At 33.8% G+C, this 26,031-nt stretch overlaps 5 protein-coding genes across 14 annotated transcripts; 2 read left to right on the forward strand and 3 right to left on the reverse strand.

Moving 5' to 3' along the window:
* Nucleotides 1–274: 274 nt before the first annotated feature.
* Nucleotides 275–3,409, forward strand: LOC101208634 (UDP-sulfoquinovose synthase, chloroplastic). Its single transcript, XM_004141269.3, has 3 exons — nt 275–497; nt 1,525–2,610; nt 2,796–3,409. The coding sequence occupies exons 2-3, from the start codon at nt 1,561–1,563 to the stop codon at nt 3,195–3,197; spliced, it is 1,452 nt and encodes a 483-aa protein (XP_004141317.1). The 5' UTR covers nt 275–497; nt 1,525–1,560; the 3' UTR covers nt 3,198–3,409.
* Nucleotides 3,410–3,703: 294 nt separating this feature from the next.
* On the reverse strand, nt 3,704–6,850 carry LOC101208876. Of its 8 annotated transcripts, XM_004141271.3 has the most exons (8): nt 6,455–6,850; nt 6,284–6,328; nt 5,966–6,084; nt 5,565–5,647; nt 4,647–4,768; nt 4,358–4,522; nt 4,154–4,247; nt 3,704–4,074 (listed from the first exon to the last, which is right to left on the reverse strand). In XM_004141271.3, coding segments are annotated over exons 2-8 (828 nt in total). In that variant the 5' UTR covers nt 6,285–6,328; nt 6,455–6,850; the 3' UTR covers nt 3,704–3,830. The 8 variants fall into 8 exon arrangements, with proteins under 8 accessions (XP_004141319.1, XP_011654176.1, XP_031739601.1 ...); XM_011655874.2 differs by lacking the exon at nt 6,284–6,328 and having other exon boundaries at nt 6,046–6,084; nt 6,455–6,848; XM_031883741.1 differs by lacking the exon at nt 6,284–6,328 and having other exon boundaries at nt 6,525–6,846.
* A 207-nt stretch (nt 6,851–7,057) lies between these two features.
* On the reverse strand, nt 7,058–11,800 carry LOC101209284 (ATP-dependent zinc metalloprotease FTSH 4, mitochondrial). The gene is made up of 7 exons (XM_004141272.3): nt 11,402–11,800; nt 10,907–11,000; nt 10,453–10,716; nt 9,904–10,140; nt 9,691–9,815; nt 8,951–9,427; nt 7,058–8,304 (listed from the first exon to the last, which is right to left on the reverse strand). The coding sequence occupies exons 1-7, from the start codon at nt 11,426–11,428 to the stop codon at nt 7,378–7,380; spliced, it is 2,151 nt and encodes a 716-aa protein (XP_004141320.1). The 5' UTR covers nt 11,429–11,800; the 3' UTR covers nt 7,058–7,377.
* Nucleotides 11,801–14,245: 2,445 nt separating this feature from the next.
* On the reverse strand, nt 14,246–16,883 carry LOC101215280 (zinc finger protein MAGPIE). Of its 2 annotated transcripts, none has more exons than XM_011655877.2 (4): nt 16,619–16,883; nt 16,067–16,314; nt 15,566–15,962; nt 14,246–15,021 (listed from the first exon to the last, which is right to left on the reverse strand). In XM_011655877.2, exons 2-4 carry the CDS (start codon nt 16,281–16,283, stop codon nt 14,409–14,411), a joined length of 1,227 nt encoding a protein of 408 aa, XP_011654179.1. In that variant the 5' UTR covers nt 16,284–16,314; nt 16,619–16,883; the 3' UTR covers nt 14,246–14,408. The 2 variants fall into 2 exon arrangements, with proteins under 2 accessions (XP_011654179.1, XP_004141426.2); XM_004141378.3 differs by having other exon boundaries at nt 16,626–16,870.
* A 5,565-nt stretch (nt 16,884–22,448) lies between these two features.
* On the forward strand, nt 22,449–25,714 carry LOC101215520 (beta-fructofuranosidase, insoluble isoenzyme CWINV1). Of its 2 annotated transcripts, none has more exons than XR_004216340.1 (7): nt 22,449–22,876; nt 23,016–23,024; nt 23,113–23,963; nt 24,056–24,214; nt 24,346–24,590; nt 24,660–24,769; nt 25,227–25,646. XR_004216340.1 is itself a non-coding variant. In XM_004141379.3 (7 exons), the coding sequence occupies exons 1-7, from the start codon at nt 22,750–22,752 to the stop codon at nt 25,437–25,439; spliced, it is 1,695 nt and encodes a 564-aa protein (XP_004141427.1). In that variant the 5' UTR covers nt 22,463–22,749; the 3' UTR covers nt 25,440–25,714. The 2 variants fall into 2 exon arrangements, 1 of the variants encoding a protein (XP_004141427.1); XM_004141379.3 differs by having other exon boundaries at nt 22,463–22,876; nt 24,679–24,769; nt 25,227–25,714.
* Nucleotides 25,715–26,031: the final 317 nt, after the last annotated feature.

Below are 26,031 nucleotides of genomic sequence, written 5' to 3' on the forward strand. Positions count from 1 at the left end.
TTTGATACCACTAATTATTTATTATGTTTGTCATATTTACAATATACATACAAAAAAAATGTCATTAATAGTTTCTTTCTAAATATTTTTATCATCTTATGCAATTTTTTTTTAAAAAATATGTTCATGAAGACTTCTTCTATTATTTTTAAATATATTTTAAGCGGATTTTTATGAAAAATGTTTAAACAAAAATGAAGTTTTTGAAAAATAACTTTGTAATTAGGTTTTTGAGATTAGTGATAATGGACATTGAAATTGTAGAAATAAGCTCAGTGTACGAACCCGAATATGCGAGAAGGATCGGATAAGCCGAATATGCTATCGGCTACGATTTGGATTCTTTCTCCTCAAAGATAGCGAACCAAAAGTTCTGCCTCAAAACCAATTTCCCAATCTTCCACACTCCAAACTCTTCCGTGTTTTTCAACATCTCGATCAGTTTCACTGCCTTAGTTTACTGTTTCTGAAGATTTCTTCTGACACCCTGAATTACGGTATGCCCAAATTCCCCCCAAATTTACTTTTCTGAAAATGATCCTCTGGAGAAGTGGAGGAAGAATCTTCCATTGTTGGGAATTGTTTTTTTTTTTTTAACTATTCGTGTCATTCTGTCGTGTTCATTTTGCGTCATACTTCTATGCAGCTTAGGTGTTTGTCTTAATGTCCCAATGGATAATTTAGCTTAACCCATAAGCCTAGTTCTGTAAAGTTTAACCTTTTTTGGTACATTTTTATGGTTTGATGAAGAATACTTCTTTCATTCTTCTACTTGGCGCTGTATCGGAGTGTTGTTTTATCACACCCCATGAATGCGAGTTGCACTTTTCTTTTTTGCTTCTGCAGCTGTGGGGATACCTGTCTCCGCATTTGTAATGACACTTATAATTTAGATGTTTTCTTTCTCACTGTCGCGTGCTTTTTTTCTTCTCTGTAAAGAAACAATCTTTTGTTGATGTGTCTTGATCGGTTATTCCCACTGCCAAGATGGCCTTTGGCCTATGCTATAATGACCGTTCACCATCTATTAGATAATTGGTTGCTATCTACGTTATAGAATATTCACTGGCATGTGCAAGAAAGCCTTCTCTACAAGGATCTCTTTTATCCTCTAATATACAAATTTCACCCCCCTCCCCCTGCTTACATTTTTCTCAATCACTACGACCGTTTTTCTTTCAAGACTTGCTATAACTTTACCAAATGATTGTATTTTCTCCGTTCTTTTATAATTTGGAAGTGTGCATTACATGTTGCGGTCCTCGTTCTAATGAAAATTTATGAAATTTCTATTTTTCCGCCCCTAAAAGTGAAAGGAAACCAACATTTGTAGAGAGGCGTGTATTCTGTTCTGTCCTTTCTGGAGGCATATTCAACCTTATTCACTTACCCCAAGATTTCGTTCTCTCACATGTTTTCGTCTAGGTGGACTTATTGAAGAAACATAAGTAGTAACTTTCACTGAGTTACCATTGTAACAGCTGAGGTTGAAACTTGGTAGATTAATTTGGTATTGCTATGCAGGTTTAAAAGCATTAATATTCTGTGGAACACGTTGATATGGCACATGTTCTTTCAACTTCATGTTGTTTGAAGATCTCCTCCAGCAAGAAATCTTACTCCAACCCATCAACCGATAATTTTACCTCATTTTCCTCGTCATGTACTTCAAAACTATGTAAATCACCAATGCCAAGGCTTGTCTGGCAAGAAAAGAAACTCCCAAGAAAGTGTATTGTCCGAGCAACCACACTTCCAGCTAACCAGGAAGCCCCTGCCACTCAATCCGGCTCTGGGTCTCTCGATGCCTCAAATGGATTGTCTAAGACACAGCGAGTTATGGTCATTGGTGGAGATGGTTACTGTGGCTGGGCTACTGCTCTCCACCTCTCCAAGAAAGGTTATGAGGTTGCCATTGTTGATAACCTTGTCCGCCGTCTCTTTGATCATCAGCTCGGTCTTGACTCATTGACTCCCATTTCCTCCATCCACAATCGGATTCGCTGCTGGAAATCTATTACTGGGAAGACTATTGAACTCTTCATTGGTGATATTTGTGACTTCGAGTTTTTAACAGAGACCTTCAAATCATTTGAACCTGATGCTGTCGTCCATTTCGGTGAGCAACGCTCTGCTCCATATTCCATGATCGATCGATCAAGAGCTATATTTACTCAGCACAACAACGTGATTGGAACTCTGAACGTACTTTTTGCTATTAAGGAGTTTAGAGAAGACTGCCATTTGGTGAAGCTGGGGACTATGGGTGAATACGGAACTCCTAATATCGATATTGAAGAAGGTTACATTACTATTACTCATAATGGAAGGACAGATACTTTGCCTTACCCCAAGCAAGCCAGTTCTTTCTATCATCTAAGTAAGGTTCATGATTCACACAATATAGCTTTTACTTGCAAGGCTTGGGGGATCAGAGCTACGGATTTAAATCAAGGGGTTGTTTATGGATTGAGGACAGATGAGACCGCTTTGCACGAAGAGCTGTATAATAGGTTTGATTATGATGGAGTGTTTGGGACTGCATTGAATCGTTTCTGTGTTCAGGCTGCTGTAGGTCATCCACTCACTGTATATGGCAAAGGTGGTCAGGTAGAATCCACGTCTTTGTGTTTTTAATGCAGAGAGTTTTCTTTGAAAGCATTTGTCATTGATACCTGACTACTGCATCTATTCTCAAGTTCCTCGTAAGAATTATTATTAACTGAAGCTCGTTTAACTTCTGATATCTTTTCTGAACTAATTTATGTTTTTTATTTATTTGTTCATGTATCCAGACCCGAGGGTACCTCGACATAAGAGATACAGTACAGTGCGTAGAACTGGCCATTGCAAATCCAGCAAACCCAGGAGAGTTTAGAGTGTTCAATCAATTTACAGAACAGTTTTCTGTCAATGAACTTGCCGCTCTTGTTACTAAAGCGGGAGAGAAGCTTGGGTTAGATGTGCAAACCATAACTGTGCCAAATCCAAGGGTAGAGGCAGAGGAACATTATTACAATGCTAAGCACACCAAACTCATAGAGTTGGGTCTAAAACCACATCTTCTGTCAGATTCTCTTCTTGATTCAGTGCTAAACTTTGCTATCAAGTATAAGGATCGTGTCGACACCAAACAAATAATGCCGAGTGTTTCGTGGAGAAAAATAGGAGTCAAGCCAAGGACTATTGCCGCCTAGCCAAGTACTTAATTTATTTGTAGCAGCCATATCTTGTAGGTTATGCAAACTGAGTTGTTTCTCTCATCTTTTGTAGGCAGTATATACATCTTAATGATAGCTCCCCATAAGTTATCTGAATTTCAGGAAGAATACTAAGTTTTATATTTACAAGTAGAGGAATATAGGTCAATACTTTTTTTATATATATATATATATATATTTTGATTGAAGCTGTTGAAGTTTATTACTATCCTAAAAATGTTCTGTTTTTTTAAAACTGACATAGGATTTTATCAAAATATTCATGAAAAATGTCAAATTCATCGAGTAAATCATGAATATTGTACGATATTTTTTTAAAATTTGCCTTCACCCAAGTAGTTTAAGCGTTTGAATTAAAGTAGTGATTTAAGATGGTATTGGAGCACGTGATTCCTAAACTTTATTTTCTCTTCATTATTTTCTAAACTTGTTGCATCTTTCTAAATATTAGATATTATAAATTTGTCTTCATTTAAGTTGAATTTGTGATTTAAGAAATATAATATTATTAGAAATTGGGAAACATTTGTCTACAACATCAGAATCTAACTATGATATTTACAAGAAAAGAAGGTGCTTAGTAGTCTTGATGATCTTGAAGGAATTTTATTACAACCGTGAACGACTACCTCTAAGCTTTCTACATTGCTGCAGCTTGGATTTATCTTTGTGCAGATGAAGATTAGTTTTAACGAAGTTCACAACAACTAAACCCAATTCATCTTGGTGAGAAGTATAATCATGATCTGCCCCTTCCATGATGCATAGCTCATGATTTGCAATTGATTTTGAAAACTCAAAAGCATCTACAGCTGGTACAATTCTATCCATTGATCCATGAACAGTCAAAACCCTGAAAAAGAAAGTGAATAAAAATGAACATTGCCATTATCCTAGCAGAAACAACAAAACCGAAGAGCTACAGTCCTCACCTACAGTCACCCTGTATTGTTAAGCATCCTGCACGAACCTCGGTAGTTAGTCGGTCCATTAAACTTTCTTCAGTGACGCGATACTCGAACTTCCCTGATTACAAAAACAAGAAATAGAAGAAACAGGAAAGATTGCATAAGTACTTGCGTAATTTTATGAAATCTTGATGGTGTTGGAACAGAAACTAGAATTTGATGGCTTACCTCTTCTATTCTTGACATCAATATATCCTTTTTGCTTAATTCTTTGCAAAAAGTCTCTACCTAAGCGACCTTCAATTCCTCTATCAAGGTTAAATCGGCCAGATATATTAACAACCGTATGGATATCTCTATACTTTGAAGCATATAAGAGAACTACATTCCCCCCTGCAACGAAAATCCCATGGAAATGTCTTCAAAGAGCTGAATTATGTCTTATATCATTACACAAACTACGAAATTCCACTTTATAATAAAGATTGATTTCTGTAGAATGACCAACGATAAAGACCTTTACTGTGTCCAATTATTGCGATCACTGTGTGTTCCTTTCCATGGAAATACTGAACAACAGAACGTAAATCGCCAGTTTCTCTGCGGTAGTTTCCATACTGAAATGAACCTTCACTCTCTCTGCCAAATATAGAACAAAAAGAAATGTTTTGGTGCTCAAATTTGGAACAATCATTTGCAAATTGTACACAACTGGGAACATCTGTGGCAAATTATGGTTTCCCTAGTAATTAGAAACTAGAGCGTCTCCAAGAAAGAAATTTGGGAGGATAAATGTTTGTATCTAACAGGCAACTTTTTTTTCCTAACAAACTTAGTTCTTCAAATCAAGACACTTAATATGATATAAGGAATCAAATTATGTAAGTCCTAATGCCCAGAGAAGCAGACCCCAACCTGAATTTGAAACAATAAACCAGAAACACCAAAGAAACTAGAACAATAACAAAAACCATTTTTTAAAGATTATTGTTGCCACTCAATAATAAAGACTGACTACACGTAGTCATTAGGCATTATAGTATATGGTTCTCGTTCTCGATCAACGGAGATTATGAAGGAAACATGGGAATAAAGATCAACAGAAGGCCTATAGAGCAGAGCTTTCACAGAAGTATTGATGAATAAACACTGAGAAGCTTTGATGATAATATAATTCTGCAAGAAACTTCAGGAGCTTAGTGTTGTAGGAAATCAAATATGTTCGTTCCTTAAGAATCAAAACGGTAGAAAACCATCGTTAAAGTAGGATATATATGAACACAATTGTAAATTTGGACGACTTTTCACATATGCAGTTAGCACCCTTCTTTTTAATCATACCGGTAAACCACAACAACCAATTTCCAATCATAAGGTGAATAGACAATGATCTTGACCACATGCAAAACTACAATACTCCATTCTAAGATATTACCCGTTTCCAGCAAAGTCAAAGCGGAAAGCGCTGATCCTTTCTTTCTCAAAAGCAGTGGCGAGGTTCACCATAGGAATGCGTTCCTACAAATGAAAGCTGATGATAACAACTCCACCGACAACAAGAACATACTCAGAAATGCCATCTCAAAATCACAATTTAAGCACACAATCCAAAGGTATCTTGGATAGTAAAAGTAAGATGGTTTCTTTTACTGATGAAATTAATTGTGCAATTTAGTTTGAGTACAGATTTAAAAGCCATTCTAATGTGATTTTCTAAAAGGAAATGGAAAACATACGGAACATGAGAATCCAAAAAGGCGAATAGATAATTAGTAATCGAATACCACAAGAAAGAACACACTCAAAACCATATAAAAACAATCTAATATATAAAACCTTCGAGGACCGAAATCCATGGCAGACAATAACAAGCTCATCTGACCCGGTCTCATGCAGGATCCCTACAAGCTTCTCACCATGATTATTCCGTATCACTACTCTCCGTTGGCAAGCCACTACAATGGGAAAAAGAAAAAATAACATCAAATCTGTTTTGATGAAAATGGTACGCTCGAAAAGTTCAAGCCTACTATTGATTATTGAAGATTAAGTAATTCCTAGGTAATAATCAGTTCAAAGTTTCCAACAAGATAATAAAGTAAGAATCGCTAAATTCAGTTGATAATTTTGAACACTGATTCCTATTATACTGACTTGCATAGATCAAACAAGGAGTCGGATTCTTCGGCGGCAGTTTTCCTTGAAGACCCACATCGAACACATTGTTTGATTAGAAGAATGAACATAAATCTCGTAATGGGTAACTTAAAGATGGATCTTCAAGCAATCATCAAAAAAAGAAACTGTGAAAAATCAAAAGAAAACCTGGATTTCTCCTCCAAATTTTGAAAACGTCTCAAAAGCCCTTATTAGATGAATAGTTTGAATTCTTCACCTCCAATTTCATCTCAACCGCTCTCCATCCAAGCCGATTCTTCAACCCCCTCGCGCCGTCCATTAAATTTTCCAACAACAACAACAAAAAAAAGTAATCCGTTTTCTTTTTACGAGTAGTTTTGTGGTAAGATCGTTGGATGATTCGATATATAATTGTGGAACATCTTTTAGAGAGGGTGTGGATGATTATTTTGTTTTTAACACAACATTCCTAACTTCTCAAGAAACATCAGTAAAAAAACACTTCATTTCAATGCTTAACCAAATTATAAAAAAAAAATAAAAAGCGCACTTGGAAGAGAGATTTCGCCACGATTTTTAAAAGATTGCTAGAAAGTAAATATATATACTTAAAAAGCCCTATTTTAGGATGAGCATTATGCACAGCCGAGAAATATCTTTTTGAGGGAATACAAGGCATACAAACGTGGAGGAAAATAGACGTACATCCAAAAAGAAAAAATATGGTTCCAAAACTATACTCCATTCTTTGATGTAAGAGCAAAATAAATCAAAAATCAAAGGCAATCATATCAAAAGACTGAGCTGAGATTGGAGGAGGGGAGCCTTACAAGTTCTTTTCAAGGTATGTATGTAAGAAAAATTATTTTTTGAGTATTGAAACAATGGAAGAGAAGCATAAGGAAAAGACAATGAACTCCTCTAACCGCTACACTTTCTGCATTCACCTCTTCTACAGCTACCAATCGACAATTAGATGCATAGTGATACATAAATTAGTGGCAGGCTACAATCACCATAAAAAAAAAGAGGTAACAAGGCAGCAAGTTACTATATTCACAATGAATATCAAAAATTTAAAACAAAGCTGCAACGGCAACGACATATGGCTAAGATCCAACAGGAGCAATGCCTTTAGCCTTGGCTGCCGCTGTTGCCGCAGCCGCTGCTGCAGCTGCGGCAGCCGACGCAGCAGGGTTTGGTGCTGATGGTGGCACGGGTTTGGACTGCGAGCTACTCTGTGTAGAAACTAATTGTTGATGTTGTTGTTGCTGCTGCTGCTGCGAGTTCACCTGTGCAAGAAGAGCCATGATCTGACTACCAGAGAGAGTCTCTTGTTCAAGCAAAGCATTTGCAAGGGCATGGAGCTCCTTGTTATGGGTAGTGAGAATTGTTTTTGCATTTGTGTAGGCCGCTTCTAAGAAGTTCTTCACTTCCTTTTCGATAAGAAGCCTTGTTTCTGTACTCATGCTTTTCCCATTGTCATCATAATTGTGGGCGACGAGTCCAACTTCTTTGCTCATACCATACTTGGTAACCATGGCTCTGGCAAGAGAAGTTGCTTGCTGCAAATCAGATGAAGCACCGGAAGTTACTTCATTTTCTCCAAAAATGAGCTCTTCAGCAACTCGTCCTCCCATGCAAACATCAAGGCGAGCAAGCATCTGTTTTCGGGAGACACTAGTTTCGTCCTTGTCAGGCAACTGTGCAACCATGCCAAGAGCCATACCTCTCGGGACAATTGTGGCCTTGTGAACTGGAAGCGCTCCATCAGTGTGGATTGCCACAAGAGCATGGCCACCCTCATGAAATGCAGTCAATTTTCGTGACTCATCAGAAATAACAGCCGACTTACGCTCACTTCCCATCATAATCTTGTCCTTTGCAAATTCTAGATCATCCATGCTCACAGCCTTAGCACCATCCATTGCAGCCTTTAAAGCAGCTATATTAACTAAATTTGCAAGATCAGCCCCAGAAAAACCAGGAGTCCCCCTCGCAATGATCATCATATCAACATCATCTGCCTTCAATATCTGCAAAGGTAACGTCAAATCCATAATTATTGAGCATAAGAAGGGTATCTGTACGATAATTGACCGTAAAAAGATATGACATTGTCTGGCATCATAAAGTTTCAGGAAGCAAACTTGGAACTGCAAAACTAGGTAGCTAGCTAAAAACTAGCTAAGATTTAAACTTGAAACTGAAAACTAGATGGTCCCTAGCGAGCCAAGAAGTTGCTATTTTCCAAAAAAACTTATGACAAAATATGGTTCTGAAGCTCAAAACCACCTAGACGAGGATAGAAGTTCAGTCAAGATCAGGATTCAGAACTATATGTTAAAAGATTTAGACCTAGCTAAAAATTCAAATAATCAACAAATTACCTAATGTCACAAAACACAATAAGCCAAGTTTGAGATTGTTGTCAAAATATCATCACATAGCATCTAAGACATGACTGAAGAATTATAAAACAATGCACAGCGTCATATTGGGAAAGGAGAGAGACACAAAGCAGGCAGCATGAAGCAGAAGTATTTTACCTTACCATAAATATGATATGTGATAGATAGACCTATATTATTATTTCAGCATAGATTTGCACTGGCAGACTAAGCTGAACGCAGAGATACTACAAACAAGGAAAGTAGTTGTCTTGAAGAAATAGAAATCTACCTTCGACATATGTGATTCCAGGATTTGCCGACGTCCTTCAACATCAGGATTAGGCACAACAATGTGGCGATCAAATCGACCAGGTCTTACTAATGCCTTATCCAAAGACTCTGGAAAGTTTGTTGCTGCGATGACAATTATTCCTTCATTTTGCTTAAAGCCATCAAGTTCAACAAGTAACTGATTAAGAGTCATTTTCATATATTGTTGATCCTTGGGGTTTCGGCTTCCTCCAATGGCATCAATCTCATCAATGAAAATAATACATGGTGACCGCTTCTTTGCAGCAGAAAACAAATCCCTCACTCTTCTAGCTCCAACACCAACAAACATCTCTTCAAACTCACTGCCACTGCATGAGAAGAATGGTACCCCAGCTTCTCCAGCAATTGCTCTTGCTAACATTGTCTTGCCAGTTCCAGGTGGACCAACAAGTAGGACACCTTTTGGGAGCTTGCCCCCCAAACGAGTGAATCGCTACAAGGTAATCAATTACAATAAGATAAAATTAAATAACAACAGTAATAATTGTTGAAGAAGTTAACTAGCCAATTAATTGCCAACCAAACTAGTTTAGTACAGCTGATAAAGGAACTAACTGCATGCGATGGATACTGATATAATTATAAATTAATAGAGGAATAGAATATAGAACTAAACTAAGCTGGAGATAAAGCAATCACAAGAAAGGGGACACACTAAAAAAAACCCACACACACAATGTGTAGATTTAAATTTACCTTAGGATCTCGAAGGTAGTGAACAATCTCTTCAAGCTCTGCCTTAGCTTCATCCACACCCTTAACATCATTGAATTTTGTATTAGACTCCATGCTAGGTTGCACTTCCTCATTCAAACCAAGACCTATATTGTCAAGACGATTAAGCAAATATTATTTCCCCGGTTCCAATTCATATTTCTAAAACATAGCCGTTCAAACAGAGAAACCAACCTTTGCTAATGCCTCTGTCCTCAATGAGTGCTCCTACACCAGAAATCAAGAGAAAGGCCAATGCAATAGTGCGAATCGTGCGCCAGAGCTGCTCCTTAAAGTGGCCCCCTTCAGTAGCAACCATATGGATAGGAGAACTTGAGGTTCCAAGAACACCTTCTTTTGACTGTTTTCCAACATTCCTGAAAGCTGCTATGCTACCAACGCTTTCATCTCCCCTAGATGCACTTGAAATGCCTACAGAAAGAAGTCAAATACACGTTACTTAATGAACTTCATCATATGTCACTGCGATAATATGGATAGGAACATGAAATCACATCTTTTTACGATGGGGAAATACATGCACGTGCAATTTCATTCAGCATTAGAACAACAAAAGCTTTTACGATGCCCCCTAAAATGTCAAATTTTAGGATCGTTGGAAATGTAAAAGAAAAAAGATATAGAACACAATAAGGGAAACGATAAATTGAAAATAATAAAGCTAAAATTAAACATAAGTAATTTATGACGAATTGAAAAATTATACAGAAGCAGTATGCGCACCTCTCTGCAATGTCTTAAGTAGTTCACTCTCATCCAGCCTGTCAACTTTCACCAATGCTTTAACATATTCAGAAAGTGCAGTAGCATTGTGGTGCAATGATGGCTGAGTTTCAAATAGTTTTATAACAGCTTCAGGATCATTCCTACGGAAGAGTTCTTTGAGATGAGCAACTTCAGTAGCCTCATCAGCATCCCGCACTCTTCGAGCAAGGTTCCCAACGTAGCTCGACTGATATCTCTTCTGCGCCGCCAAGAACTTATATACTGCATACCAAAAAGAAGAAGAAGCGAATAAACTTATTTCAAGAAATACAAAATTGACTTCAAATTCACCACCACGCACGCATGACGGTTGTAAGGATTAAAAAAAGCTAGACTTTAAACGTTAAACAAGTCTTTTTGACATATCAAAGAACACAAGGAGATTGATGGGCAAAAGCAGAAATGAACTTACCTCCACCGCTACCCACTCCACCCTGATTGAGGGGTAAATATGTATTGATCAACGCATTCTTTAGCTGCCCAAACTCCAAATTATTCCTTGAAACCTGTAGCGTAGAAAACACATCTTGAGTCACTGAAACAGACAATAACATATCGAGAAACTAGAAGTGTTTGACCACGCAAACCCTTTTGTTAATCCTAGAAGCTAGCAAACGAGGAAATGAAAGGAAGCTGCCGCCCAACGACCCCACACGAACAAAGAGCTTAAAACACACATCTTTTTAGCAAAACACAAAAAATAACAACACCTCCATACACGTAAAAAAATCGCAACATCCAATCAATAATCATCGATAAAGCTGAAAATCCCAAAATTGAAGAAAACTAGGGTTCCCAAAATCAAAGGATTGCTTTAAAAAAAAACCCATGTCGCCGGCGCCCAATATGATTGCAATCAGGAAAGATTAAGGATCTGATCAAACTGTTAAGCGAAAAATTAACCCACCCGGGTTATGAGATGCCTCCAAGCCATTCCTTACGCGATGAGGAAAAGGGTTCGATCTTCGCAGTTCTCAATCCTGGGACCTGTCTTCACGCAAGCTCGAAGATGAAGAAAGATTTGTTATGGGGTTGAAGAAAAATAGGAGCGGAAACAAAGGAAATGGGGATTGAGATAAAGAAGGTGAAGAGGTTATGGGGAAAATCTACTCCAGTCAGATGGGTTCTGCAATTGTCGCAACGCTTCCTGACCATTACAGAGCAATATCAAAATTTGTAAATGCCGGTTATGCCCCTCTCTTTTGACTCCATCCTTCTTCGAATCCCTTTCGTTATTTGGATCCACAGGACAAGAAGCTCGATCCTGACCTAACCCTTCCAAGATATTTCCCCTTCTCCATTTCTCTTCACCGACCTTCTTCTCCTTCCCCTTAGCCATTTCCCAGCTCTTGCCCGAATCGGGCCTTTGGGCCTGTTTTGGGATTATTGTGCATTTTCATTTGGGCTCCAATTTGGGCCCCAGCACCCCTCCTTTCTTTTCTAATTGGGCTCGAAGTTGAGGCCTATTGGGCTTCTTTTCTCGTCTGATCTCAAAACCCAAATGCTAATATATATAATATATATATATATATTCCAGTGCTTTCTTTAATTTTTTATTCTTGAAGTTTAGAAATTTTATTTTAATCCTCAAGCTCTGACTATTATCATTGATTATTTTAACCTAATTTACAATTGATGGGACTTTGAATCATACTTTCTTCTTTTTCTATAATAAATTTTGTATCATGTGTTTGTTTGAGTAGAAAGATATATTTAGGTAAAAATGGGTATGTACATTCAACCAAGAGTCAAATATGTTTGGATTCTCCACCTGTACATATCATGATGAATTAAAAAAACAACACCAATCAATAATAAATGAGACAACAAAAAAAGATAAACTGTATTTGAGATATACTCATTATTCACTCTAGATTCACAAATACACTCAACTTTTTGCAACTACATATTCGAATATAATAGAGTTTATTAAATTAGATCATAACACTCTACTACTATACAAATTATCCTTCATAAAAAGTTTAATGATGGTTACTTGACTTTTCCAAACACCACAAAGTTCAAGTGACAAAATAAGTATGATTACCAATTTAGTTTACATCTCTATTATCGCAACTGCACCTTAATTACTATACAAAAAAACACAACAAAAAATCTTAGAATATAACAGAAGAAGCAGAATTTGGGAGAAAAGATTTACTGACTGCAGTAAATTCTTTATTTCTGTATGTCTAGGATATTTACATCAACCAAGCTTGGTATTTATAGATTCTTGGCAGCAACTGATAACTGTCTAACAGATTAACTAACACAACTAATACAACAGAAAATAACAGATTAACTAATACAACTAATACAACAGAAAATAACAGTCTAACTACTTTTATTGTTAATAGAATATACTTGTACTTTCATTCATATGTAAAAGAAAAAAAGATTAACATGTAATGATTCGTGTTTTGAAACTTTAGGTATTGCATAAAAATAAGTTGTGCAACATGATGCACTCAAATAGTATTTATAAAAAGAACAGTATTGTGGTCAGTGTATATGCATCATAATCATCAAATGAAATGACCATAGTATAACATCTTTCTTTCTCTTTGTGACAATGTCACAATGGTCTACTAAGCTTCTTGCCGAAGTGCTTTCTCGACCCAACTTAGGCTTTGTAGTGCTCATGTTTTGGATTAAAAAAAAACCTTAAACCCTACGTGGTAAATCCAGTTAATTAAAGCTAGGCACTTAATATAATACGTGAGTTTTTAATATTGCCTAGTTAAACTAGGCAGTAATTAAGGTCAAGCATTTGAATGTTTAGAGATTGACTAAAAAGGGATATTAATAATACACAAACACTGAATGAGGAGTAACATTAACAAGAAAAACCTGCTAAATTCAAATCAGCAATGATGTGAATTGCAAATTTGGGTAACAAGTTGGAGAAATTTCAATAATAAGCGGAAGAAAATGAAAATTGTTTGCATAGAAACACGTGAAAAAATAAAAATAATTTCAATTGGTGATAATTTTAAAAATAATAATTAAGTATATAATAATATTTTAAAAATTATAAATATATGGTTCATCAATTTACAATAAATAAATTTAACCTTTGGAGTAGACTTAATTATTTAATTATTGTAAATCTAATTATTATATTTATAACTATTAAAAAACTTAACATAAAAATTAATTTAATTAAAATAAAATAACATAAAATCAAAATATATTATTAAAATTAGACATAAGTGAAGAAGAGTAGTAGGTGTACGATTAAAATCAAAAACAGAAAAAAAAATTAATATTTTTAAAATTAAGTACTAAGAAATCTAAACTTTAAATTTTACTTAAAATGGGAAAGAGTGCTTTTTAAAAAGAGAAAAAATTGTTTCAAGCAAAATGACGATTAACGATAAAATAGCTAAAAACATTTATAGAACTTTAAATTTTATTCGATTTTATTAAGATATAAACCAATAGAAATTAATAATATAAATATATTAGTATCTATTATTTTATATATATTTTTCATTTAATTATATCTAAAATTGACTTTTTTTTAACATATTAAAAATATGTATAGATAGATCAAATTTTTATTTTTTACTAGCAATAGATCTAATTAGACAGACAACTCTAACCTTTTATCAATGGATGTTTATCAAAGTTTATCATATAATATAATTACTAGAGTTGAGTTAAAAGTTATTAATTATTACCCATAAATTTATCATTTAAGACTGTCATAATTAATGACCCTTTTGAAATTTATTGTGAACAAAAAAGGTAATCCAGAGAGAGAGAGAGAGAATTTAAGAGCAAAGCGAAAATTGTTACATGAAAATTCCTCAAGAAAAAAAATAATAAATAAATACATACATTTTTTTCACCGCTCATTCCTCCGTTTGATCCAAAAACTCATTTTGGATTCAAAAAAGAAAAACAAAAAACTAATTTTGACGCCAACATGTCGTATTCTGGTTCTGGCCGTGCACTCCAAACGTCGAAGGAGAATCCAAATTCGACATGTCGTTATTTATCATCTGATGATCATGATTCTGAAACATAGAAGAATCCACAGGTCTCAGCCCCCCCAGAAAATCCCTCGTTATTTCTCCGGCAGCACCGCCACCTTTGCCACCATTTTTATTGCCTCTATTACTGTTACTCATCAATATCCCATTAAGTGCTTCTTCAAATGAGGCCGCCTCTTCAAAACCCACCATGTGATGAAAAAATGGAGCAATTTCAGCTGAACATGAATTATTGTTGTTGTTATTAACTTCCCATGCAGGGCAAGAAGACGCAAAAAGATGACCCGGACCGAGACCGGGTAATCCGAACCCGATTGAAGAAGTAGGGTTATTAGGGTTTTGATGAGAAGGTGGTGGAGGAGGAGGAGGAGGAGGAGGGAAAAAAGGGTCTTGGTGTTCAAATTTAAGAGGGAAATTAATAGATGGGAAAAGGTGGGATGTAATTTTAGGAGTTGGGTTACTATTAAAATTGGTACTTTCCTGAGCCAAGGCATTGCAAAATGCTCTGTGGGTTATGAAACTGTCCCTCCTGCCAAAGTTCAAAACAATACAACACATAAACAAACAAATTTTTATCACTGCCCCATAAATTTTCTCTGTACTACATACTCAAAAATACTCCCACATTATTATCCCCTACTTCTCTCTCTCTCCCACTTTTCACAAAATGTAACAACAATAATAATGTTTTTATATTCTTCTACCATACTTCAACAGTTGAGACATTTTAAACAATAACCCATAAATAATCATTTATTATGCTTAATTACAAAATTTGGTTCATTTTTGTTTTTGTTTTTTTTTTAAAAACTGTCCTTTTATTTGGTTTCTATGGTTTAGAAAAAACTCAATTGATTTTTATGGTATATGTTTGATAAAATTTATTCATACATGTATAATCTTTATAAAACCATTTATAATAATTAGTCTTTTACCAAATCACGCATCTATGGACTAGACTTTAACATTTTTAAAATCATAGGAATTTAAATTTGGAAATGATTAAATAATAGTTCTCGTTGATTTGAGTTTGAAACTTATATTGAATTGCATATTCACATTAAGTAATTTACCTGGAGAAGAGAGTTCCACAGTCACATCTATACTCTCTAGTGCCACAAATTTTGGAGTGAGCTTTCCAATCTGATTGAACTGCATATCTCTTTGAACACTTTTCACATTTCCACTTCTTTTCACCATGCTTTCTACAGAAGTGCTTCTTGATCCCGGTTAGATCGCCCAGAGCCCTCGATGGATGATGATGTACACATGTCAGTTCTGGGCACACGTACACCTTCTTCCTCACTTCCTTGTTGCCTCTTTGCTTTAGCTTCCATGGTAGATTGTGTCCTCTTCTATGAAGTTGCAAATTCTGATCTCTTTGAAACCCCTTCTTACAGATCTCGCATATGAATCTATTGGTCGCCAGAAGTGATTTTGGCGATAAGGCTATCACTTCCGCTTCTGGGTCTGATTCAAAATTCAAACTTTCTTCTTTTTTAATATTACAGAAGTATGAAAACACAAGATATAAATCATAACATCTATTCATGTATTCTCAACAAAAACAATACCTGGATTGCCTGGAAGATTTCGCTTCTTTTTTGACGGTGGTGGCGGCGGTAGCGGTGGAAGCGGTGGTGTTGGTTGATTTATGGAAGAAGATGATTGATGAGAATACATAGGGGTAGTAGTGGAAATTTCAGTTCTTGTCATTGTTTCTCCAGAAGCACAAGTCAAGACAGACAAATTCTCATCCACCATTAAATTACTTTTCATCATCATCATCATCAATATCCTCTTTCACTTCATTAAATTCCAACTGCAAAACCCCTTTATAAATGAGAAACGTATAGTGAAATCAAAGAACTCTATCTTGAGAGAGATAGATCTGAAAAAAAAAACCCTAATTCAGAATAAAACATAAAAACCAAAAACTTGGGAGAGGAATATTAATTATCCATGAATATCAAGTTTCATAGATTTAATTTAAGATCTCCTTCATAATTTTTTTATAAAAAAATGAAAGGGGAGGTTTGGTATATATGCATGTGAAGAGACAGTAAAATTAAATACAAAAAATGAAAATTTATGAAGGTGGGGGAATTTAGCAACAAAAAGAAAACCTTGTACCCACTGGCCTTCTTGAATGTTTTTCAACAAACTTTCTTGCTGCCTCCTGCTAAAAGCCTAAAACCAAAGAAACTTTCAGAACAAAACCAAAAAAGAAAAAAGCCCCATTTCCTTGCTCAAAAGACCAAATATTTAAAATATTTTATTTTTTATAATTTTCTTTTTTAAAATTACTGTTAAAAAGAGAAAGAGAGAGAGAGAGAGAGAGAGAGAGAGAGATTCCTGTGGAGAGAGATATACACAAAGCTTTGTTCTGATGTGAGCTAGGTTGCTGTCTTTTTCCTTGTCATGTTCCTTTGTTGAATTTTATTTAAAGAAAGAAAAAATTAGTCGTCTAATAATTGTATTACAGTAGCAACTTTATCATTAACCTTTGATTTTTAAAACCTAAACCCTACAATAAAATGATAATTGATAATGTAAATGTAATAATAATCCACGTTTGACTCTAGGGTTATAATTAAATGATGAAGCTTTGATTTATTTTACAAAAAAAGAACTCAAAATATGAAAAAGAAAATAAGGATGATCGAGATATATATTCCTACACAGCTAGGCTGATGATGATATGAAAAAACAATATGAAATAGAAAAAACAGGATATTATATATGGGACTTTTTTAACATGTTCACGGGCAAAGTTTAGTGAAAAATAAAATGTAAAACAGAAAGAAAAAGGGAACAAAAAAAGTTATAATGTTTCTGTCATGCATGATTGGTTCAGTGATTGAAACTCACCGGACATATGTATTGCTTAATATCTGTCAAACAAATATACCTCTTGATTTTATAAAATCATCTAATTAATTACTTTTAATTAGTTATAACCATTTCAATTTGAATCTCATAATTATATCAATAAAACTTTCAAATTTCTTAACTGTGTAGATTAACATGTACTTAACTTAAATTGATTTAGTTAGTTAGTGCAAGCAACCTGTAATTATATATAAATGAACTAAATATTAGTCTATATTAATCATACAACTATTAACTCATGTTTTTAATTAGTATATATATTAGAAACATTTTTAAAAATATCAAAATAAATTAAAATATTTATAAGCTTTAACAAAAATTGAATAGACTATCACGGTCAAATATTAGTATAATCTGAAAATTTTGCTATATTGTAAATATTTTATCAAATTTGTTATTTTTTACAATTCTTCTATGTATTAGTTTATACATTAATATGTTCACAAGATGGTTTTTCTATATAACATATTTTCACCAACATTATTTTAATTTGTCAACAATGATACATTCAAATTTTTTTAAAACCAAGAGAGGATTTTGAATCCCCTCAATTTATTATGCTATTTATTTAATATTGAAATGCATTAAATTTATTATGTGACGATACAAACAACTTAATACAGGGTCCTTACCATATGTGTTTATTCATTTAATATAGGCTTTGAAAGATGTTATGTTCTCGTGCTATATTTTTTTTTTCTTTTATACAAGTTATTTACCATTTTAATCCTAGAGTCTAGTACAATATATATAAAATTATTGTCTTCTAGAGTATAAAAATTACTTGTCAATCATGATCTAGACTGCCATATCAATTTTTTTTGGTTGAAAATTAAACAAAACAAAACCCCACGTATATATTTTTATTTGGAATAGTTGAGTTCAATAAATAATTATATTTTTTAAAAATTATAAATATTATAAAATCTGTTATCCTCTATCACTCATAAACACGTCTATTTAGTCAAGTTTATTATTAATAGATTTTTTTTTTTTGTTAAATTTACAATTTTTATAAAATTATTACTATATATTTAATTATTATTTCCAATATTTTTATCCATTATACTTACTTTTTATTTTTTATTCTCTTGAACTATAAAACATATACGAGCTTCAATAATACAATTAAAATTCAAATGGTGTCTCAAAATTTATTTGGATTTTAGCAAGAAAGTTAACAAAGTTTTTCTTTTCTCTTTTACATTTACTTTTGTAGACAACTCATGAAATTCTTGAAAGCCATTTTAATACAACAGCGATTTTGATGGTGATTGCAAGCTTTCATTTTAAAATCACTTATAATGTAAAAGAATTATAATACCAAAAGTTAAATTTTAAGTCAGTCTCTAAACTATTTATTTTAATTTATATCAATTACCAAAATTTCAAAGTTGGAGGTCTTAAGTCACATTGACCTATACACACAAATGTGTTCAATACAAACAATTAAAATTATGTCTAGTAACTATTTTGTTTTTTAAAATTAAGATGAAAAACACCTACTAATATATCATCTTCAACTTTCTTCCTTTAATTAATAGTTTAAAAAACCAAAGGGAAAATTTAAAAACTAAAAAGAAGTTAGATTTTATTTTTAGAGAACAAGCTTAATCTTGGAAAACAAAAAACAAAAATTGGTTTCCACCTCAAAGTTTACACAAAATGTAGTCAACCACCTAATCAAAAAATGATGGACTTGATTTGTTTAAAGCTCATGTAGCCTACTGCAGAAGAACTCTTTAAAGTTTAAGAACCTACCCAACGTAAGCATAAAACTTCAAGACCAAAATGTAGAATTTTAAAATCAATTAGACACTTAAATGAAAGCTTATGTTTACATACAAACATACATACATATATATATATATTACCTCCATTTTTGTTATAAAATTAAAAAGTTTTTCATCGTTGAGTTATTATCGTTTTAGAAACATCAACAGTCTCTCTTCCATTAACTCGTTTTGATCTGCAAATTCAAGAAGGGTAAAAAGAAAAGCTCAAGATCGAGAAGTCATTTTCAAGAGTTAATTAAAATGAATAAAATAGAAAAATGGAAATTAGGTAAATATAATATAAATAAGAAAAAAAAAAGGGTGAGAGAGAGAGGGTAGGTCGGTCCCCGGCGCGGCGGTACTGTGCCCAGCCCATAACCCAATACTCTCTCTGCTCTTCTGATAAGGATGCCTCTTTTTGTTTTCTTCCTTTTTCTAATTTTTATTTCTTTTCACCATACTCTTAAAGATTATAATTTACAGATTATTGTTTTCTTTTCTTTTTTCTATTTTTTGGGGGGGTTCAAAGATTAATCATCATCATCTTTGAAAACCAGACAGGCTTGAGAGGTCAATAATGGCGGTTGACAAAGAAAGAAGATCGTTTTGGTGAAATAAATTTAAAAGTGAAAACTCTCAATTATTGCTTCACTCTCTCTCTCTAATATTTTCCCTCTCTCTCCCTCTCACCGTGATTAAGACTGGACTGACTATATCAAAAAATTAAACCGACCGCCAAAACTGACTGAAATTGTTAGCCGGAGAGAAGGAGAGGTTTGTTTTGAGCCGATTTGGAAAAATTCAAGTCGACCTTATTTTAAAAACATTTTAAAGGCTTAAACTACCCTAAATTGATTGATGACTAATGGTTAATTTTTATATATACTTTTTCATGGTCAAAGTCGGTTTTATAGTTCCATGCGATCCTTTAAAACAGTACTAGTGTTGATAAAAACTTATAAAACTTGTTATTGGTTATTATATTCTTGTTTTTTTTATTGATTTTATTTGGGCCAAAATACACAATTGACCTAATACAATTGAGAGGACGGTAAGTTTCGCACAAACAGCAATAACGTCAAGATCGAACTCAACTTGATCATCTTAGACCCATAGACCATAACATGGCTAAGAGAAGATGTTTGGCCTTCACTTTTGGTCAAGAGGGAAGTATAAACCAAAGTAAGGCTCGATAAAGGAAAGGTATAGCATGGGTCTTATAAGTCATGTCATGACATACCACGTGTAATTGACCCAAAATATTATACTTGAGTTTTATTTCAACAGTGGTTTTGAAATAAAGTTAGAAATAATATCGTTGATTTCAAAGATTTGGATTGATCTTTTTTTGTTAAGAAAACAACGAAAGTAAATGATATTTGTTATAATGAAAAAAAAAAAAACGTTTTTTTAGTGTGTTCATCCCATATAGATATATTTTACATTAAGTTTCATTATATATACTCAATCTTATCAAAAATATAATTTTTCTAACGCTCTTTGATATGATTTTTCTATCGTAAATTGGGTTGAATTACATATCCGTCAATACAAAAAAAAAAATCGAAAACAAATTAATTAAATTGTGATTTAGTTGTCAAGATGAATTATTATACTGCTTAAATATGAGGATTTAAACCTACAAGCTTTACGATCATCACTAACATATTTATATACTAATTACACCATACTTAATTATATATTAATGTCACTGATATAACTACATGTACCGCTTCAAAGTATCAACTTTTTATTCTTTTTGAGAGGGTGAGAACAATCTTTTTGTAATGGGTTCATGGGAATCAGTGTAAGCTTTAATTATAATCTATATTTGTTTTCTTAGGTGACAAAATTATATTGATTTATTTATCGTAAATTTTGAAAAATATTTTTATTCAATCTTTAAACTTCAAAACTGTTTTCAAGTTCTACTCATCAAATTTGAGTTTAGTTTATATCCATAATATCCATATTTTAGAAAGTTTCCATCAATATCCATAATAAAAATTGATTTGATGTGTATTTTTTAAATAGTTGTAATATTTTTTATCGTTATGTGGATATTTTTACGTTTTCATCAAGTTTGAGAATCAATATTTTCATTGCATTAAACACAAGTCCACGAAACGAATGAAATGAACATAAAAAAAACCACTTATATAAATGTGGTAGATATGTTTACTTATTATAAAATAACAAAATACTTATTACTCGTTCATTTTTTAAAAAATTATTTTATAATTTTTTTATATTTATATCATAGTAGATATTTTAAAACTTGGATGAATTGATTAGGAATTATAGTAAAAAACTCTGGATAAAAAAATAACTATTTACAAAAATACATAAATAGAAAAGATGAATTAAGTTGAAGAAAACGACAGCGTTTTGACATGCGTGGACCACCAACGTGGCATTCAATAATTCCATACTCTTAGGTATTAATTAAGAAATCCCACGTGACACTTTCATTTACCCCTCAAATCATGGAATTAATTAATTATCGTTGTCAGTGTTACTTAGCTATTCAATTCTCAGTCTCACAAGTCAAGGATAATTTATTTCTAAAATTCTATTATGAAAAGAAACAAGAAAAAAGAAAAAAAGAAAAAAGAGAATGAAAAGTCTTGATTTTGATAACATATATATTTTTAAATTTTGTGCATTTCTTTTTGTTAAGGAAAATTGTCTTATTTCTTATTTTCTTTGAGTGGGTTTCAACCTTCCAAACTTAAAATTAATAGGAACAAACACTTTTCTAAAATAAAAATGAAATAACTAACTTAATACACATGGATACACACACTTCCTATTAACTCCTATCAATAATAAACCCATATCACAATTTCTCCTATAAGAAAATTTGACTATAAGTTGACCAATTTTTATTTATTTAAAAAGCTAAAAAAACTAATAGTGGATATAATGAAATTTGAATGAGATAACTATGGTGAGTTGTTTTTGGAATTACAAATCATGTAATATATATATATATATATATATAGATGTATAATTTGAATAGACAAACATAGTGTAACATGTAACATGCCATAGTCCAAAAAGATAATCAATTATTGGCTCAGCTTTGCAAATGAATCACATCAGATATTTTACTTTAAAAGAAACGACAATATTCCAACGTGGAATTTTCCCATACGATAATATTTTTGTTTTTATAAAACAATTTCTTCACTGTTTTGCTCTTTTTGTAAGAAGATTCAAACAAATTTGTCCCATCATCTGTGTTGAGGACAACTATTTTAATTTGGTTTGAAACTTTTTTGAAATGAAATAAAAAACACAACTATTGAACCAAGGTATCATATGATTGTAGAGATATTTGACAGTGGGCTGTTGAAAGATTGTACAGTCATGGACCGGTCCCGATGGCCACTGATTTTCCTATCTTGTTCTGAATTTCAGCTTTTCATTAAAAAAAAAAAAGGACTGCAGATTCAAGAACTATCAGGTCAAAGGGACGAGATCAACGATTCAACAGGTCGACACTCCATTGATTCCGGCGACCCATCGCCGGAGAATACAGCAAATCAGTACCTCTCACTTGGGTTCGCCATCAAAGTCAGAGGAGGATGAAGAAACCCTTCAATTGGATGGTTCTCCTTTGCTTTTTGTTGGCTTATAATGGAGTTGACGCAGTCTCAAATCAGCCCTATAGAACAGCTTTTCACTTCCAGCCTCCAAAAAATTGGATGAATGGTAAAAATCTCATCAAAATCTCTAGTTTCATTTGGCATTTTTGCTACTTTTCTCTATTTGGAATTTGACAATTTACCCTATTGATCCAATTTCTTGATGTGTTTTGTTGGGCTTTTTTTGGCTGATGACGACTCCAAAGATCCCAATGGTACAGTTATTCCCCCCCAAAAGAAAATTTTTGTTCATCATTTCCCTCTTTTTGCTGTAGACAAGTTGTAATGAGTCAATAATTGCAGGGCCAATGTATTATAAGGGAGTTTATCATCTGTTCTATCAGTACAATCCTTATAGTGCAATTTGGGGCAACATTACATGGGCCCATTCAATATCATATGACCTTGTTGATTGGGTTCATTTGGAACATGCTTTGTCTCCAACCGAACCTTATGAAACCAATGGTTGTTGGTCTGGTTCTGCTACAATTCTTTTGGATGAACAACCGGCTATCTTATACACTGGAGCTAACTCTGAAAACCAGCAATTTCAAAATTTAGCTCTGCCTAAGAATCGGTCTGACCCTCTACTGAAAGATTGGATTAAATCACCTCATAATCCTCTGATTGCCCCTGTTGATGATATTGATCCTTCAAATTTTAGGGACCCTACTACTGCTTGGCTGGGCCAAGACAGGTTGTGGAGGGTCATTATTGGAGGGGAGATTGGGGGAAGTGGAATGGCGATTCTGTATCGAAGTGAAGATTTTGTGAATTGGACTAGGAGTAAGAGTCCGCTTCATTTGTCGAACGAGACTGGGATGTGGGAGTGCCCCGATTTTTATCCGGTGAGTATCAACGGTAGTAATGGACTTGACACTTCTGTTCAGGATGGGTTAATCAAGCATGTACTTAAGGCAAGTTTTAAGGAGGCTGATCACTACGTATTGGGGAGTTACATTCCAGGAACAGACACATATTCTGTTGAGAATAACTTCTTGAGCAATGGCTCTGATATGCGATACGATTATGGGAAATTCTATGCTTCCAAATCGTTTTATGACAGTGGTAAGAAGAGAAGAATATTGTGGGGATGGATAATAGAATCTGATAGTGAAGCGGATGATACTACCAAAGGATGGTCTGGCCTTCAGGTAATCCTTTGTCTCTGTCTCATCCTTTATCAACCTTATTGTGTCTCTTGTTACATCAATAGCTCACTACATTTAAATTAAATTATTCACAGTCAATTCCTAGAACCATATTACTTGGTGAATCTGGAAGACAATTGGTACAATGGCCAATTAAAGAACTTGAGAAACTACGTACAAAGCAAGTGAGTTTTGATGACGTGGACCTCAAAAGTGGTTCCCTATTCGAAGTCCCAGGCATTACAGCTGCACAGGTAACTATCTTAGTTATTCATTGTTTCAGAATTTCAAAGACCTGAATTTCCCCCCACAAACTAACTCTCAGAGAAGACCAGAAATGTTGGTTAAATAATAACATTTTCATATGTGTTTCCTGTATACAAAGGCCGATATCGAAATTTCGTTCCGTTTATCTGGTCTTAAAGAAGCAGAAGAGATGAATGCGAGTTGGAATGATCCACAGTTTCTCTGCAAAGAGAATAATAAAGCTTTGGGGAAAGGCGCAATTGGACCATTTGGCTTGTTGGTTTTGGCTTCTAAGGATTTGACAGAACAAACTGCAGTCTACTTTCGAGTATTCAGAAACCAATATGACAAATATGTTGTGCTCATGTGCAGTGATCAAAGCAGGTTTGTTGGTTTACATATTGTTTATATTTTCTTCTATACACTGGTTGTGTGTTATTATGCCTGAGGCAGAGAGTCACAATTTCAACAGGTCTTCTCAAAGGGAAGGGCTTGAGAAAGCCACTTATGGAGCATTCGTCGACATGGACCCTCTTCGTGAAACGATATCCTTAAGAAGCCTGGTACGTTGATTCACATTTGAGATCCACACATTAGAAAATAAAAAAGAAAACGAGAAAACACCTTAGGCAAAACAAACAAAAACATTATTCAGTTGATTATGATAGGCAGCTTTATGGCAACATGGCTAATACAACAATTGCAAGGTGGAGATCGAACGTCCCAACTTCTAGACACAGACCATGTCAATGTCGTTGAGTCAACTTCACTTTTGTGATGTTTATAATCCGGTTGATATAATTAAGTTCATATAATCTTCTGAACTAATGGAAGATTTGATAACATAGTATTAGAGTAAAATGTAACGTATTCAAATTCTTGAAATATCGTCGTTCCTTCCCCAATTAATATCGTGTCTACTTATTGGGTCTTCCACAAGTGAAGAGGTTAGAGCTGAGAATATGGCTCGTTCAACTTTTCGATATAAAAGCCTTGATTAACGTGGGTTGTATTTTGCAGATAGACCATTCTATCATTGAAAGTTTTGGTGGGAATGGGAAAGCCTGCATCACTGCAAGAGTGTATCCAAAGATAGCCATAAACCAAGAAGCCCATCTCTATGCATTCAACAATGGAAGTATGGATGTAAGAATTACAAGATTAAGTGGTTGGAGCATGAAGAGAGCCCAAGTTGTTCCCATCCAGAAGAGAAGAAAATCACCCATTGATTGAGATATCAAAATTTCGAAGTTTTGTTAGGTATATTATTTTAAACAATAAAGCACACACACATATATTCTCTTTTAAACACAAAGTTAGAATCATTTAAAAACTTGATTGAAGTGTAGTAGTGAACCAATTGGTATAGTTGTGTTTCCAATTATGCATCTAAGTCAAAAAAGCAAAGAATACAACATATTCTTAAAGCGAGGAAGCAAATGTAGAAGACAGAATATTTTCTTAGGGAAAATTGTTAATTAAAAACACTCCTAGTACGATAATACTTATAATTATCCTCTCAAACTTTTCATTGCAAAATGTGACCATCAAACTAAAAACAGATCACATGTGACAAGAATACTTTGTGCAACAATTGAATTCATGTAGTTAGTATTCAGCAAAGCCAACAATAATATGTTCCAAAAGGCAATTGGGCCTCACACAATGGGCTTGATATATTTTTCCTTTGATCCCAACTTACACAACAGAATGCCAAATTTCATCCTCTCAAAGTTCCCTCTTCCCCTCTTTACTAAACCAAAGCTATCAAATTCACTTTGTTTTCTCTCTTAAATGACTTGTTTTTTTAGATAAAACGAATGTA

This window comes from Cucumis sativus, chromosome 4 (assembly GCF_000004075.3).
Source record: "Cucumis sativus cultivar 9930 chromosome 4, Cucumber_9930_V3, whole genome shotgun sequence".
NCBI classification, from domain to species: domain Eukaryota; kingdom Viridiplantae; phylum Streptophyta; class Magnoliopsida; order Cucurbitales; family Cucurbitaceae; genus Cucumis; species Cucumis sativus.

Excerpts from the sequence above, each read along its gene's own strand:
- LOC101208634 (XM_004141269.3), top strand. The coding sequence starts at position 1,561 with ATGGCACATGTTCTTTCAACTTCATGTTGTTTGAAGATCTCCTCCAGC. Across the intron at positions 2,611-2,795 it reads TATATGGCAAAGGTGGTCAG|ACCCGAGGGTACCTCGACAT; the intron begins GTAGAATCCACG and ends TCATGTATCCAG.
- LOC101209284 (XM_004141272.3), bottom strand. The coding sequence starts at position 11,428 with ATGGCTTGGAGGCATCTCATAACCCGG. Across the intron at positions 11,001-11,401 it reads GGAGGCATCTCATAACCCGG|GTTTCAAGGAATAATTTGGA; the intron begins GTGGGTTAATTT and ends TCTACGCTACAG. Across the intron at positions 10,141-10,452 it reads ACTTAAGACATTGCAGAGAG|GCATTTCAAGTGCATCTAGG; the intron begins GTGCGCATACTG and ends TTCTTTCTGTAG.
- LOC101215280 (XM_011655877.2), bottom strand. The coding sequence starts at position 16,283 with ATGATGATGATGATGAAAAGTAATTTAATGGTGGATGAGAATTTGTCT. Across the intron at positions 15,963-16,066 it reads AAATCTTCCAGGCAATCCAG|ACCCAGAAGCGGAAGTGATA; the intron begins GTATTGTTTTTG and ends ATTTTGAATCAG. Across the intron at positions 15,022-15,565 it reads TGTGGAACTCTCTTCTCCAG|GAGGGACAGTTTCATAACCC; the intron begins GTAAATTACTTA and ends GAACTTTGGCAG.
- LOC101215520 (XM_004141379.3), top strand. The coding sequence starts at position 22,750 with ATGAAGAAACCCTTCAATTGGATGGTTCTCCTTTGCTTTTTGTTGGCT. Across the intron at positions 24,215-24,345 it reads CAGGCATTACAGCTGCACAG|GCCGATATCGAAATTTCGTT; the intron begins GTAACTATCTTA and ends CTGTATACAAAG. Across the intron at positions 24,770-25,226 it reads CGATATCCTTAAGAAGCCTG|ATAGACCATTCTATCATTGA; the intron begins GTACGTTGATTC and ends TGTATTTTGCAG.
- LOC101208876 (XM_004141271.3), bottom strand. Across the intron at positions 5,648-5,965 it reads ATGGATTTCGGTCCTCGAAG|GAACGCATTCCTATGGTGAA; the intron begins GTTTTATATATT and ends TTTCATTTGTAG. Across the intron at positions 4,075-4,153 it reads ACAATACAGGGTGACTGTAG|GGTTTTGACTGTTCATGGAT; the intron begins GTGAGGACTGTA and ends TTTCTTTTTCAG.